The following is a 15,566-nucleotide window of genomic DNA, read 5'->3' on the forward strand; positions in this document are numbered from 1 at the left end:
GCACAGGTTTCCCAGGGGTATAAGACTCCAGCATCTACTTGCTTAGTCTTCTGTACCAAATACATCTTGAGGGGTTACCAAAGAATTTCCATTTTTAAGGTCCGTCTATCTGTTCTTCTGTGACTACTGACTACCCCACACCACCCTCCCAAGGCATCCCTTCTTTTTCTTTTTGTTTTTAAAAGATATTTAGTATTTCAATCTGACCACTCCATTTATAAGTAAAAATAAGTCCATAGTTCTGCTCTGTCCCATTATGTGTGTTATTGTAAAAGTCAGCAAGTAGCTTTTCTCCTTTACTCTCAGGTCACTCGTGGGTGGCAAGAGCACAGACAGAGCTGTTTGGGGCTGTTATCATCCTCTCCTTTCAATCTCACACTTGCATTAATTTCATTCCTCCAATATTATTAATGGCTCTGCCTTAATGTTGACCAATACCCCTGATCAGCTTTCAGTGGCTTCCATAATCAGGTTCCCGCAGCTCATTTGTCTTCCTTTTTCTCCTCATCATGCATCTTCCACTCTATTCAGACTTTCATATTCATTATCTCATGAGTTCCAAGATCATACTCTACTCTCCGCATGCATCTTTACTCAAATCTGCCTCCTTCCAGGCAAATCTAGGTCAACTCAATTATCATTTGTTAAGTGACTATGGAGGTGATACAAAAGTGAGCAAGTTAAGATTACTCCTCTTGAAAACCTCACCCCTTCTGTTAGTAAAAACAAAGGATTAGAGACAAAATGCATGGGGTAGGGAGCATGGGAGAGGCAGGTGATTCTGCTCCAGAAATCTGGAGCAGAGCAGCCTTTATACAGAAACTGGCATTTAACTGCAATCTTAAGGGATGAGTCAAAGGCATCTAGCAGGAAGGAAAGAAAATTCTGGAGGCCTCTAGGGTGATTCCAGCTTTCAATGATCTCTCATTGCTCTGGAAAATTATATTTGCCATCATCACAAATAAATAAATATAATATGTGTCATATATATTTCTAACTCTTGGGGTACTAGGATCACATGCTATCATCGAGGAGCTATAGTTTCTTTGGAGAAAAAGAGCAAACTCATATAAAAATGAAATGTATTGGGTCAAATACAATACATTAAGGGTCAGAATCAAAAGATTTTCATCTTTGCATCAACATAGTGCATCAGGAGATGGATACATTACGGTCACACGTATCAGCTTGGGCCCTGAACCCCCTGCTGACCCATCCCATAGTTGAGAACATGAAGGTGCAGCCACATTTCCACGGACCAGTGTTTCACAAGTGCTGCACGTGACTATCCTAAGTCATTTATCTGTGGACGGGAACCGTGGCTTTTGCCTTCTCTGTTTCAATATAGTGCTAAGCATTCAGTACACAAATAATACACGGTACAGTCATTGATCGAGCAGCACACAGACACACCGAGATGGCGCAGAGAAGGTGAATACAGTTCTTTTACGACACCCCCAAACAGTAGGAATTTTTGTTCAGGTGTGACTGGTGTTTTGCTTGCTCCTCTCTACTTAAATCAGTAAGAGTGACAACCAGAAAGTCCTGTGGGAAACTGTTTCTGAAGAGTGACTGTTCTGGGAACATCCCTGTGGAACTCGAAAGGGGTCAGTATATTTTTTAAAGAATTCTGAATTCAACAGGGAATTTTTTTTTTAATTTCCAGAACTACTTTTCTGTAAAAATATTTGCTGAAATATTTAGAAGACATAGCAATCCACTGTCAATATGATTTTTCCTGGTATTTAAGAGCTTTACAATCACTGGGATAACAAAAAAAAAAGAAAAGAAAGGCTTATGTTAAATAAGGTGAAACTCTTATTGGCCTGAGACAGCTCTGCAGAATCTTAGTGCTCCATGGAATACAGCTTGAATAACAATGATCCAATCTAAGCTTTTAATATTATAGATCAGACATCTGTGCGAGGTACAGAGGGGAATAAAAAATGAACACCCATTGTCCCTGATCTAAAAGAGCTTATGGGTTATGCTTCCACTTGACATAATTGTAGGCTCAGAAGACTACCAACTGTTATGAAAATGGACAAATCTGTAGTAAAAAGCAGTGTTTTCCAATAGAGGTAAACTTTTCCAGTTGTATGTTGCTCTAACCTACTACTCAGAAATCAGCAGTTGCTTAATAAATGTTTACTAATATGTTTATTCCTACTTGTCCCAAAGATGCCTGGCTTTTCTTCCTTGCCAATGCCTTTACATATATAAATATCAGTCAATAAATATGGAACTCATCAAAGTGGGATCATCTAAAATATTTGAAAATAAGGTCATCAACAGTTCTGGCCCTTGTTTAGAAGACCTGGATTGGCTCCCAGCTATAACACCCCACAGGTAAAAGCCTCAGCAAACCACTTACAGATTTGGAGACTGAGTTTCTAACTTACAAAGAAGAGAAAAAGGAGCTATTTACCGAGACCCAGAATTGCCAAGATGGTAAAATTAGAAGGTATTGGGTAGTACGCTCTAAATATTAGAGGATATACAAAATGATTTGTACTCATTTGAAAAACTTCAAGATGTTTATTAAGCTATATATTTACTCTGTTGACTTTTTCTAATCCACTTGTGTGTAGATTACGGATTTGAAACATTTAAATATGAATGTTTCCTTCAGTAATGCAATTAACGAGCAAGAGGCAATTACAAAAGTCTTCTGAAAATAGTTGAAAGTGCCTTCAAATAGGCTTAAGCTTTAATAATTGGCTGAAAACATTTTACAGCCATTCATTATTTCCAAACCATCTTTTAGAGATGAAGATTTGATTCAGGTATTCAACCACATTGTGGGAGCGTGGGATTTCTTAAACTTAATTACCGAGTGTTTAAACCTAAGAATTTAATGTGAAGTCAATAATATTTTGATTATAGCCATCAGCACCATCAGTGCTATATTACAAATATCTTTTTCCATCTGGCAGTGTGTTCCAGCTCCAGGACAATCCTGGAAACAAGACTTGCACCTGGGTAGCATCTGTGTTATTGCAGGTGAGGAAAGAGGAAAAACAGGCAGAAAAGATAGTTACTCCCATCAAATTGATTATACTAAGAGCTAAATAACTGGAAACCGTCACCAACATTTCTTTCTTCTTCTTTTAGAAAGTCTGTGCTGCTATGTTATAAAAATAAAATCCAAATAATTGGAAAGTGCCCATAAACACATCCACAGCTTCAAGGTTTCTCAAAGTTACTCAGAGAAATGCGAGGAGCAGTAAAGGTCCTCACAGTCTGGAGGGTGCCATGGAGAAACAGTGACAACCATCACATGCTGTCTAGTAGGGGCTGAGAATAGCGCATGGAAGCAACTCTTTAAAAAAAAAAAAAATCTTTATTGGAGTATAATTGCTTTACAGTGTTGTGCTAGTTTCTGCTGTATAACAAAGTGAGTCGTCTCTATGTATACATATATCCCCATATCTCCTCCCTCTTGCGTCTCCCTCCCACCCTCCCTATCCCACCCCTCTAGGTGGTCACAAAGCACAGAGCTGATCTCCTTGTGCTATGTGGCTGCTTCCCACTAGCTATCTAGTTTACATTTGGTAGTATATATAAGTCCATGCCACTGTCTCACTTCATCCCAGCTTACCCTTCCCCCTGCCCGTGTCCTCTAGTCCATTCTCTGTGTCTGTGTCTTTATTCCTGTCCTGCCCCTAGGTTCATCAGAACCTTTTTTTTTTTAACTTTTTTAGATTCCATTTATATGTGTTAGCATACGGTATTTGTTTTTCTCTTTCTGACTTACTTCACTCTGTATGACAGACTCTAGGTCCATCCACCTCACTACAAATAACTCAATTTTGTTTCTTTTTATGCCTGAGTAATATTCCATTGTATATATGTGGAAGCAACTCTTCTTGATGAGGGAAGGTGGGCATGATACACAAAGGAAGCTACAACCTCTAATTTCAATCCCATCACACGTTTTTAGGGCATATGGACTTTCTTCACTGCCATTTGGAAAATAAAGGGGATGTAAGAATTCTGGAAACAGTCCTGTAACCCCCATCTCACTGATAAATAAATAAAGTGACTATAAATTCCAGCAGGCTTGAATTTGCACTGCCATGAGAGGAGAGGAATGAGTGCTCACAAATCAAGAATTACTCTCCTTGGAAATCGTCAGAGGGAAAACAGGACGCAGTAACTACGGCTGAAAAAGTCCTGCAGTGTAACGTAGAAGTCTAACATGATACCCTTCCTAAGAAGTAGCTGTGAGCTTAGCAACCTCCACACTTGGGCGGCCCTGAGGATAAGGTCGTGAAGATGCACAGAGGAGAGAGGACAGCTCTCGGGCCAAGGTTTTAGCTCTTTGCTTACAAGCCATTGGAAGAAGCACGATTTGTCAGATAGGCCAAAGCAACAATGGAGGGGGACCCAGGTGTGCATCACAGGAAACTCAGAAAGGCGCCTAGAGCTTTCACATTGTCTTCCTTCTCACGTGCCCATGTTCCTCTAAGGCTGTAAGACCAGTATAAAAACTGGGAGGCGTGTGTTGACACATCCGAGTAATAAATTAAAAATTGATGAGCATTTGATGGAAAACCCGCAGTAGAAGAAAAAGAGATCATGGCGGTTTACATTTTATCTGTAATCAAAGCAAACTGGTTTGACAAGAACTCTCTGAAACTTTTTTGAGGATGAAATTCTCTAAAGTAGAATCCTAGTAAACAAAAGTTGTAATTATAAATTTATTTGGTAATATAACTGCTAGTAATTTATTTGTACATGATATAATTAGTATGCTTTCAATTCACGGAGTCTTTTAAATGGTTATATTCATGAAAGTGAAATGTGGGTTTTCTCATCCTGTCCATGGGACTATAATTCTATTTTTATCAAAAGGATTATAATTCTTCAACTGTAATTTCACCTACCAAGGGGGATTTGAGGCAATTAATCCTCCTTTAAGGCACCTGGGTTAGCTTTATGTCTGGGATAGTTATTGTATTTTTCAGGCCTTCATTTGTTTATCTGTCAAATAAAGGAATCAGTCTTGATAATCACTAATAGACTTTCATGCTCAAAAATCCGAAATTTTTAATTTCTTATGTCATGGTATTTGGTATCACAAAGATTTTTAATCATTGGGTTGGTGAAGGATTGGACTGTCTTGAATATTTTAAGCATTTTAGCTAATTTATTACTTAATTTTAATTAATAACCTATACCAAATAACTATATTTTTACTTTATTTTTCTGGAACTAAAAATGTTGAAAATGACAGTTATCACACGTCCAACTTCTCTTTGTGAAAGAACAATTCCTTCTCCTCCTTTGTTTTACCCTCCTCTGTCTTCTTCACATTCATCTTTTTTTTTAAAAGGCATTTTCCATATTGATTTATATTAATTATATTAATGGAGGGGGCACTAAGAACACGGCTTAAAACTGTGAGCTACAGACCGAATCCTGGTTCCACTGACTCAGACAGCTGGTATCCTGGACACACACTCCAATTACTTGTGTTTAGTTTTCTCAGGAGGAAATGAGTTGTGATAAGAAAGCACTTACAACATAGGGTATATATACACACACACACACCTATATGTGTGCGTGTGTGTATCTATATGTATAAATTATTATATTTTACACACATGTAATCTATTTTACATAATGTATGGAATCTAATATGTGTATGTATAGATAGACAGATATAATAGAAAAGTATTGATGTGTTGCAGGCATTCAAGGACTATTACTATTAATTATATCATTCATTTTAAATATTTCATATATTGTCTATGAATTTTTGTCAATGTGCATTAAATCACACAATAATTTTAACCCTAATATCTCTTTAAGTCAAGCATTTTTTTTTTTTGCGGTACGCGGGCTTCTCACTGTTGTGGCCTCTCCCGTTGCGGAGCACAGGCTCCGGACGCGCAGGCTCAGCGGCCATGGCTCACGGGCCCAGCCGCTCCGCGGCATGTGAGATCTTCCCGGAGCGGGGCATGAACCCACGTCCCCTGCATCGGCTGGTGGACTCTCAACCACTGCGCCACCAGGAAAGCCCAACCCTAATATCTCTTAAATGTCATAACATTTTCTTTTCAGGTACAGTCATGTTATGAAAATACTAATACTTCTAAATAAACACGTTTCAAACTCTTACTTCTGATAATGTGTTTAAATTTACTGCCCGCTCAACAGTGCACAGAATTAAACAGCAATCCAAAACACAGGACGGGGACCAGGAAAAAAATCGATATTTAAAATGTATCATATCAGCAAAGTAACAGATGTATCCTGAGAAAATAAAAGTAAAATGAAACGATTAAGTCGTATGGCACTTACTAGTATAGGTGAGCTGAAAACCCTGGTCAGTGTCAGACCCATTGGAGTTGAACTCCAGCCACAGGTGGTTGGAGGTGCTGTTCAGGATGAGCCCCGTCAGCTCATTTTTAGTGAAGGCCCCCAGCGGACGTGATGAACTATCTCTTCCATCGTAGACCTGAGGAGAATTCACAGCACGAATCCCCTTATCAATTAATTCTGTTTGTATGTTAGCAATTTTGTACGTTAGCAATTTTAACAAGAAATCCAAATTTTCAAAGATTATGATTTTATACAGTAATTTAAAAAGTGACACAGTTTATAGAAAGCTGAGTGGATGGAAGACACTGGCAAACAATCTTTTTTCTTTAAGTTTTATCTTTACCGTTAACATTAAAGACAAAAGATTCCATTTGTGCCCAGATCATTTTATCTGCATCAAGCTGAACATTCTGTGTTTATTTAAAATGAAATCATCATGTATTTGCATTTCCAGGTTGCATGGTCCACCTTTGTAAGCCTGGCACTTACAGAGGTTGGAAGGATGTGTCATAGTTCAGTGTGAATGTCTCCTCCTTCATCCAAATGTGTTACAAGTCGAGGTGCTGAAACCTTGTCACATTTTGTAGCCCCTGAGCCTGCAGTGACTTTAGTTTTGAATTTGTTGTAGCAAAGGAATACTGTCATGTCCGATATCAGAGAGAGAGGTCATCTTGCTCTGAAGCATTGTGACTGACTCCATTTTCACAGGTGGTTGTACAGCCTGGGTGGATACCCCGAACATTTGGAAGACAAGTGGACCGGGCTTGGTTCTGAGCAAACATCACAGGTAAGGGACATGAAGTGATGACTTCCCAGGTGCACACTGGGAGTGCAGGGTTGCCAATCACATTCCCCCAGTGGAGACTGCGTCAGACAGTTTTAAGGCGTGGGCATTGGGGGGCGTCCCACAGTACACGTTCCTAATGCCAGAGCAAACAGCATTCACGTTCCAGGAGAATTTAGTTTTGAGCCCCTCACACCCCCGCTAAGTGGTCAAGACTATAATGCTTCGTGGCAAAGGTTCATCCATTTGCCTCTTGAAACCATTGCGATGGTTCATGGCAAGGAACTGCTGGTATGGATAAGGGCTTTTTAGAAGAAAGAATGAAAATGTATCACATCACACTGGAGAACATCCAGTTCTTTTTGATAAAAGATATCTTATCTAAATAAAGTATATCAAAGCCCCTGGTAGCCTCCCCCATATCTGCCTATTTCTCTCACTTCTTTTCCTTCTCACACAGATTAATTCTTACTTTTCTTCTCCTGCTCTTCTCTAATGCATATGTAAACCATGATTGCTGCTTGACAGACTTACAAATTCATACTCCTAAATGGAGAAAACACATTTAGAAGGATTACTTTAATGGATCATTATTTGATTTCATTTTAATTAAATATGCATATGCTCGAGTAGGAAAATCAAATACCCTATAACTTCTCATGCAAGCTAGCAACAGGCTAGTGTAGGAAAAATCATTGTTTGGCTTAACATAGATTCATTCGATAGTGAGGTTGCTGGCACCCAGATTATAAAGAGTTTTAGAATCCAGAGCATGCTGGCTCAAAAGTAAAGTGTCCAGGCCTCTCCAGCAAGGTCTTACGTTACTCCACATGCCATGTAATTCTCTGTGATTCATAGAAATCCATGGAGATGAGGGGGCATTAAAGGAAATCAACACACACTTAGGCTCAGTCCTCAAAGCTCTGAAGCATCTTCCACTGTCACCTCCACTGGTCTTAGCTTGTTTGAGTGCTTCTCCAAGATTTAATAGCTTACATGGACAGCATCTAGCTCCAGGATCCTCATAGCTAGACCACTAAAAATGAACCATTGCCACACTGAATTATTAAGCATCTCTGGAAGAGTAATTCTGTCTTGTTTATCTGCATCACCAGCAGTTAGCACTGGGCTTGACAGCAGAAATCTCTGAACGAAAAAGTAACTGACTAGTGGGGATATTATGTTGTCAGCTCTCGCAAGGTGAAAATCTGGATTCATGCTTCTCATGTATCACAAATGACAACCCAGATAGTATTGGAAGGCAAAAGACTTGACGTTTACTTCCAATTAAATTAGTAACAAGCGATTTTAGTTCAGCACAAAACCTCCTAGTTGTATATCCTCATCTACAAGCAGCTGGGATCAAAGTGTCCCTTTCAGTCATTAGGAAAAGGTTCCTTGGGTCATATGTTAATACAAGGCTATGCCTATTTGCACTACAGACCCTCCTTGGAGCCTGGCACATAATAAATGCCATATGCTCCGAGTGGAATAGCCAAGAGAGCAGATAAGCACAGATTAGAAAACATCACAAGGAATTCTGGAATGACAATGCTGAAAGGACTGGGGAAATCGTCCCCACTTTTACAGGAGTTATACCTGAGGGCTCTGTTTCCAGAACTAACCTCGCTTTCCATTACGTATCCCTATCATGACACTCTCCTTAGAGCTGTACTTCTCTTACACGGTGTTTCCACATGAAACAAGCAAGCATCACGTTTATGCGGGGGAGGGTGTGTACATAAACTCTGGTCTCTGTTAATGGATCACACTACGTGTGCGGGATTATGCTCAAAATTCAAGGTAGTCCCACTTGAAATGTTTTTAACCTTTTGATATTTATTAGCATACTCAATAAAAGGTATGTCTGCACAGCATCTAGGTTTTTCAGATGATTGACAGTTTCTCTGCAAGTAAAGGTGGTAAGCAAGATGTTTTTTGATTTTTTTGTTATAATCAACAAGTTTAAACAGCACGCAATCACAAATGAAAATGATTTGCTTCCTTCCATTCCAGTAATATGTATCAGTGTATATTTAATCCAGTGTCTCTAATCACTCGCCTGCACCAAAGTATGGTTAATTGTTCCATAAAAGTTTGCCTTAAAGGCTTACTGATGTCTAAATTTGAAAGAATTCAGAAAACAGTTCTTTGATGCAAATTTAACTTTTTTCAGATCAGTGAGGATGTACTAGTTTCATACCTGAAAATCACTTCTTAATTACAGCGACTCATACTGCCAGCACAAGCTTTCAAAAGACTATTACAATGAAAGAACAACTAGAATAAAACCTCTCTCCTAAATTGTGACCTTGAAGCATAGTCAAAGGTGGACTTGGAGGAAGTGATGAGCACTTGAGTCTGGAAGCTTCTATTGACCTGTGCACATAACGGAACCTACCAGCGACCCCACTTTATCCACTGTGCAAACAGAGGACACACCTGGAGGGCACTAAGTTCCCCTCTTAGCAGGCTCTTTGCATAGCTTCTTAATGCTCACAGCTTCAAGTGAGTCACATCTACTGCGTCTGAGATGGAGCATTGTGTGTGTCCATGTAGATGTACACATGACTGAAAAACCCTAGAACTTTAGAAACGGGATGAGATGTATCCCTCTCTTGCCATAAACAAGCCGTGTGGCCTGGACAAGTCGCTTACTTCCCAGTGGAACGAGCAGGTGGACGGGCTGGATGACGGCCAGTGTTGGTCTTTGTTGCTCAAAGCCACTCTCTTTCAAGGCCCTGAGGCTCGGGCTACAAGTGCCAACTACTCAGCCCCTAGAGCCAGGGAGGTCCCCAGGTTCCTGAAATAGTCACAGGAGAGGTGGAAACTATTTCAGAAGTCTTAGAAGTTTGGGGGCATTTGCAGTTGGAGCTCAAGGCAAGACCTGGGTGCCCCTTGAATCCGTCCCCCTGCCTGTTTCCCTGGAGTCCATCTGGAATGTGAGTGGTGTGCTCCACCTGGAGCAGTTCCCCGAGGCTCTGATGCTTTGAGTCATCTACTGCACTGACCCTTGATGCTGGTCCCATGCCTAGCACACCTCGGAGTCCTGTGAACACAGCTCGGACTGGTTGAGTGAGATTCTGCCTCATCCTGGCTTGGCTTCTCCACATCAACCCTGCTTTGTGGTCCAGCAACAGTGGCAGGGCTTGAGTTTACTCTCACATCAAAATCCTTCTAGCTCTGAAGGATGCTCTGTCATGATCACATTTACAAATCAAGAGCGACTGTAGAAAGGGTTGGTCTGGGGATCCTGCAAGTTTTTTTTTACAATTATTAGTATGTGCTAGGAACAATGCTTGAAATATGTATCTATATTATTTAATCCTCAGAACATCACAAAAAGGTAGGTACCATTGCATGTTTTTACATATAAGAAAAATAAGGCTTAAAAATGTTAAATAATATCCCTAAAATACACAACTAATAAATTTTAGATCCAGGATTATAGACTTAGGTATTTCAAAGTCCACATACACATGATACTATAGGCCACCTTCTCAAACCAGCTGGATAAACAAATTGGGAAAATATGTGTATATATAAAGATACGTTAATATATGTATATATCTACGTATATAGATGGATCAACATTATACTTGTTCCTTGAGAAGGAAAGATGGAGTCCTATTAAAACAGATTTTTTTTACCTTTAGAATATCTCCTTCAAACAGCTGGAAGCTTCGTGCTCTGAGATGGATCCCCTTGCCAGCTTCTGTTTCAATTTTATAGATACACTCATGGTTATTATCATAATTTGATGGGAAATTTGGAGACAGTAATGTTCCTTCATTTCCTTTGACACTTGCTCCACATTCAGCTAAAATAAATAGGACATTAAAAAAAGAAAGAGGATTCAAAAGTGGAATTATTGATTTTAATAAATAAAAACTTTTAAATCATGACAGCCCTCTTTTCTCTCAATGTATCTGCTAGCACCATATTGTTTTTATAGACTAGCGGCTTCCTTCTACTGTTTTATCCACTGGACAGGAAAGATACCCCCATTCGTCCTATTTTCAAGATTTTATTTCTTTTAATAGAATGCATCTTACTCCTAACTTACAAAGAATTCTAGAATAAAATAGGTATGCCCGAGCACTTTGGCTGTATCACTGGCAGTCACCTCTCTGTGCCCCATCTCTGCTTCATGAAGCATCCCCGCCAATTCCAATGTGCTGACTCGACAGTTATGTCCATGCAGTTTTCCCACGTTGGTATTCTGTGGCCTCAACCTGGTTGCATTTAAAGGGGATTCTAGCCGTGGACCAAACCACTGAGTCCCCTGCTACTGTCTCACAGCACTAAGCCCATCTGCCTGGCTTGGGACAGAAGCCCTTTCGGCGGCAGAAAATACGTTCTTCTCCCCTTGACGAAAGGAGAGGGCAATTCACCTCTACATCCAAATTTGCATAAAGAACTTTAATCAGAGTAAAAATGAAAATAAATATAGCTCTCCACTTTCTGCCAACTTGGAGTAAGTCACCTAAACTCTCAGCACCTGTTTCCTCACCTATGAAAGTGAGAGTTAGGCTAACTCCTAAAATTCTATTCATCCAAAACAATCATAAAATAATAAAATTGCTCTGTGTATGTTTGCATATGTATGATGTGTGTGCATCTGTGTATGCATGTGCGTGTGCATCTCTGTGTGTATGCCTGTGTGTGTCTGTGTGACAAGAGCACTCCATGTGAGTCTGCATGAAATAACTTATTGGCCACACTATGTGAAAAGCACAGTGATTTTTAAAATTTCAACAAAGTAAGTCTGAGTGTGAAGAATAATGATCAACTTGGAAACTGAAAATCAGTAAAATGCCTACATGTAACGGGGGTGAGAGAAAGGGAGACAGGGTTCAGTCTAAGGGGACTGCTTGAGGTATCACACAACTGTGGCAGATGTCCTGTGCACGCCCGTTTTCATAATTCCAAGTCTCTGACATCCCTGTCTTCTCTGACAATCACTGAAATCAGCTGCACCACGAGCCTTCCCTGGCCTGAGTGATGGAAGGAATAAGCTGGAGATTCAGGATCAGCGCATGATGACTTGCGCCCTTGAATCTCATGATGTCCCCACGTACAAGGGTCGGGGAGAAAATCAGGGAGAGAAACACAGGAGAACTTGGCTCACCTGCCCCTGATCTTTCCCCATAAGGACCTGAAGGAGGGTTTCATGGGAAACAGTGTTGAGAAAGAAGCACAGGGAAGTGGTGACCCCAAAACATGGCAATGGGATTTTATAAGAATAACTTTAAAATTATAGCTATAGTTACTATTATTATATATTCATATATTTGTGTAATTTTAATACTTTTAAAGAAACATTTTTATGGTGAGAAAGGCAAGTGGTGTGTCTCTCAGGCTGTGTTTGGACTTTCATTTTTGCTCAGGCTGGGACGTGGATGTCCTTTCATGTCAAGAATCTGGTGATTCTCAGCAATTCTGAGACTGACGATGTATGGCTTCATCTCTTAAATTCAACAAGCATTTTGGGCAAGTAATCTCTTTGAGAAATGGTAATCATTCATGGGCTTTGTTGCATATTCTTATACCATTTTTCTTTCCTGAAGAAATGGTGATTTTAACATAAAAGCCAAAATAAGTGAAAAGAACACTGAAACAGCAAATCAGAAGGTCCCCCTTTGGCTGCTCTGTGTATCAAACAGCAAGGGGTTCAAACTCGTTAAAGATATTGGACGCAAAGAGAATAAAAGAAGAAACTCATAGAATTCTGATAACCAGAATATGGAACCTATCACAAGCACTAAGAATTTTTATTTAGAATTGAATTGGACAGTGATCAATAAAGGAAATCATTCAAAAATCAAATTTACGTCCTTTTATCTATTACTTTGTAAGTTTGAAAAAACATCTCTTGCAATTGAAGACATAATAAATACTGATAGAGTGGCAACTAGACCATTTTTAGTCTAAGGGATACTTTGGAAGGGGTACTTTTTATGGCTACTGTAACTGGTTGTGTGGGTTTGGGTTTACTGCATATATGACTGCATGAGGTCCATCGTGCACTGTGTTCACTAGACATCCACTGCGAGGTGTGGGCAGCCTTGCGTCAAACATGCTTTGAGGTGGGCAGGAGGTAAAAGGGCTAATAAGGGCCCTGGGCGCCCCTCTGGCCATCAGGAGATGAGTGGTCTTCTTTCTTGACTGAATGAGGTCAAGGGGCCGGAGGGAGGGTTGAAGGACACCCGGGGTAATTAGCTCAACACAGTGCTGAGTCCACACACCTTGAACCCAAAATGTGGCATGAGAGCTTTGCCACTCTGGGGTAACTGTGAAAACTGCCTGCAAGAAGTCCCTGTGTGTCTTCAGGGGGCTGTCCCATGAGGAAGGCAAAGCCAAGGAGACCCACTCCGATGGGCTCCAGCCCTGTGATCCTGGGAAGGGCGTGCTTTCCCCTCCCTGAGGCAGGGGAGCCTACACCTCTCTCTCTGTTGTCTGGAGGCTCTGCTCCTACGTCCGGCAGGTGTGTTCTCTTGTTCTTCTTATGGATGGAATTCCTTTCTTTGGGTCTTCACACCACTTTGTTTCTATTCCCTTCTTCTCCTTGACAGACTTGCCACACAGAGAATTTTCCAGGCTCAGGAGTATCCTTTTTTAAATGTAGACTCAGTCTATCACAATAAGGCGGATGTGTAAATGGTATATGTCACACATTTTTCTAAGTTCTTCAGTTACATTAAATCCTTTAACCCTGACAATAACCTTACGTGATGAGGTAATAAACCCCGTTTCACAGATAAGGAAACTGAAGCACAGACTAGCTCAAAAGTCGTTTTTCCCAAGGTCACACCACTAGTACAGACTCATTATTGATTTGATATAACCTCGAAGTGCTTAGCTTAGGAAAAGAATTGTGGACTTTTAAAAAATCATAATTAATGATGGATATACTTTATAGTTAAAAGTTCATAATATTATTCATAATTATTGGTAATGAAACTAGCAGAGCAAAATTTTGTTGTAGAAGAGAGTATACTTTTAAAGATTTTATCCAGATAGGATAAAAGTTAAGTTACCAATTAACTGAGGTTATATTTGTTTTCACATTAGCATTTAGGACATTAACCATTTATTTCTCATAATACAACGAAAAGGTAGGACTAGAAAGAAGGCTTTAGCATTTGGGTAGCCAGGGAGAAAAAATTTATCAAATCTAAGGATGTAATTTTACATGTCTTTTTGTGAAGATTTGGATTCTGGGATTTTTTTCTAAAGCAGATATATAATAAGTGGTGCTGATTAAGTGCAAGTCTACACTACATCGAAGTAATGAGTGTGGGAGATTAACTGGCCGGTCGTAACCAGTAATTCTTGGCAGAGGAACAAGGCCGTTGCTGTAACTGGTAGAAAGACGCGGAAAAGGGCCAGCCGCCTTGCCGGCACGTCTCCGCTCACTTTATACTCGCCTCTTGAACACAAAATCTCCACTAGCGTCAGGGCAACTAGTGCTCATAACCTGAGATGCAAGTAAAGTTCCTAAGTGAATAAGCAATAACAATTAATTTACTCATGATACATCTGTGAGTGAACCTACACATACATGGCACGTGCACTTAGAAGTGGAAGGTCAGAATTCATTATTCTAGAGTGTACAGTACAGGACTTAAAAGATAGTATTTATTCAAATTGTTCTCCAAGAATATGAAATTCCTTTTAGAGTATACAAACCTGGTATACAAACATCAATTTAAAAAGCCTATTTCACTATAGTGTTTTATTTAATATAGACATATAATATGCATTATGACTATTTGATTTATATCTGTATCACTTTATGTTCTTCAAAGATTTTCATGTAGATCATCATGTAATTACTTTTATTTTTTTAAATTGTTACTTTCCTCGGTTTTAGGCAATTATTTGTGTTTGACGCTATTCCAATGAACATGGGTGGCTGCTGCTGGAGTTGTTTTCTGATTTTATCTGAAGACCAATAAGAAAATATGACCTTTTACAGGCTGAACATGATCAGCCATTTGGTCTTGAGGTCTTGGTTCATTCAGACTTGGTTCCATAGCAGGCTGGCAGCATCAAGGGTCTGGTGAGAAACGCGGGTCGGGGACCTGGAGCTATGGCACATGGCAAAGTCTCAGGTGTGAGACACGTGGGTGTTCAGGTGGCCTTACGGACGCGACAAAGCAGGGGAACATTTGAGAGGACTTAGGGGATCTGGCTGTAAAGAGAGACTGAACCAGATGGCAGTGGGTGTATGGGTGTCACTGAACCAGGGTCCCTGGAGGGTTTGGAGCACAGAGGTGTCCTGATAAACATCTGTTTGGAAAAGAGGAGATGCACTAAAAGAAAACAGTGAATCCTAAACACTCTAAAGGAAAACACAGAGTGTTGTAGTGTGAAAATGGACATGTCAACAAATTCTAGAATTCCCAGTCCAGAGGAACACACTGGAAGATTATCAAACAAGTAATTG

At 40.0% G+C, this 15,566-nt stretch overlaps 1 protein-coding gene across 2 annotated transcripts in view; it reads right to left on the reverse strand.

Annotated features, from left to right (window-relative positions):
* Positions 1-15,566, reverse strand: part of CSMD1 (CUB and Sushi multiple domains 1) — a 1,746,885-nt gene that overhangs the window by 272,143 nt on the left and 1,459,176 nt on the right. For both annotated transcript variants that reach the window (XM_049704254.1, XM_049704253.1), the window contains exons 22-23: positions 10,765-10,934; positions 6,310-6,466 (exon numbers count right to left, since the gene is read on the reverse strand). In XM_049704254.1, the coding sequence (XP_049560211.1) occupies positions 6,310-6,466; positions 10,765-10,934 (327 nt within the window). The remainder of the gene's footprint in view (positions 1-6,309; positions 6,467-10,764; positions 10,935-15,566) is intronic.

This window comes from Orcinus orca, chromosome 21, assembly GCF_937001465.1.
Source record: "Orcinus orca chromosome 21, mOrcOrc1.1, whole genome shotgun sequence".
In the NCBI taxonomy this organism is placed as follows: domain Eukaryota; kingdom Metazoa; phylum Chordata; class Mammalia; order Artiodactyla; family Delphinidae; genus Orcinus; species Orcinus orca.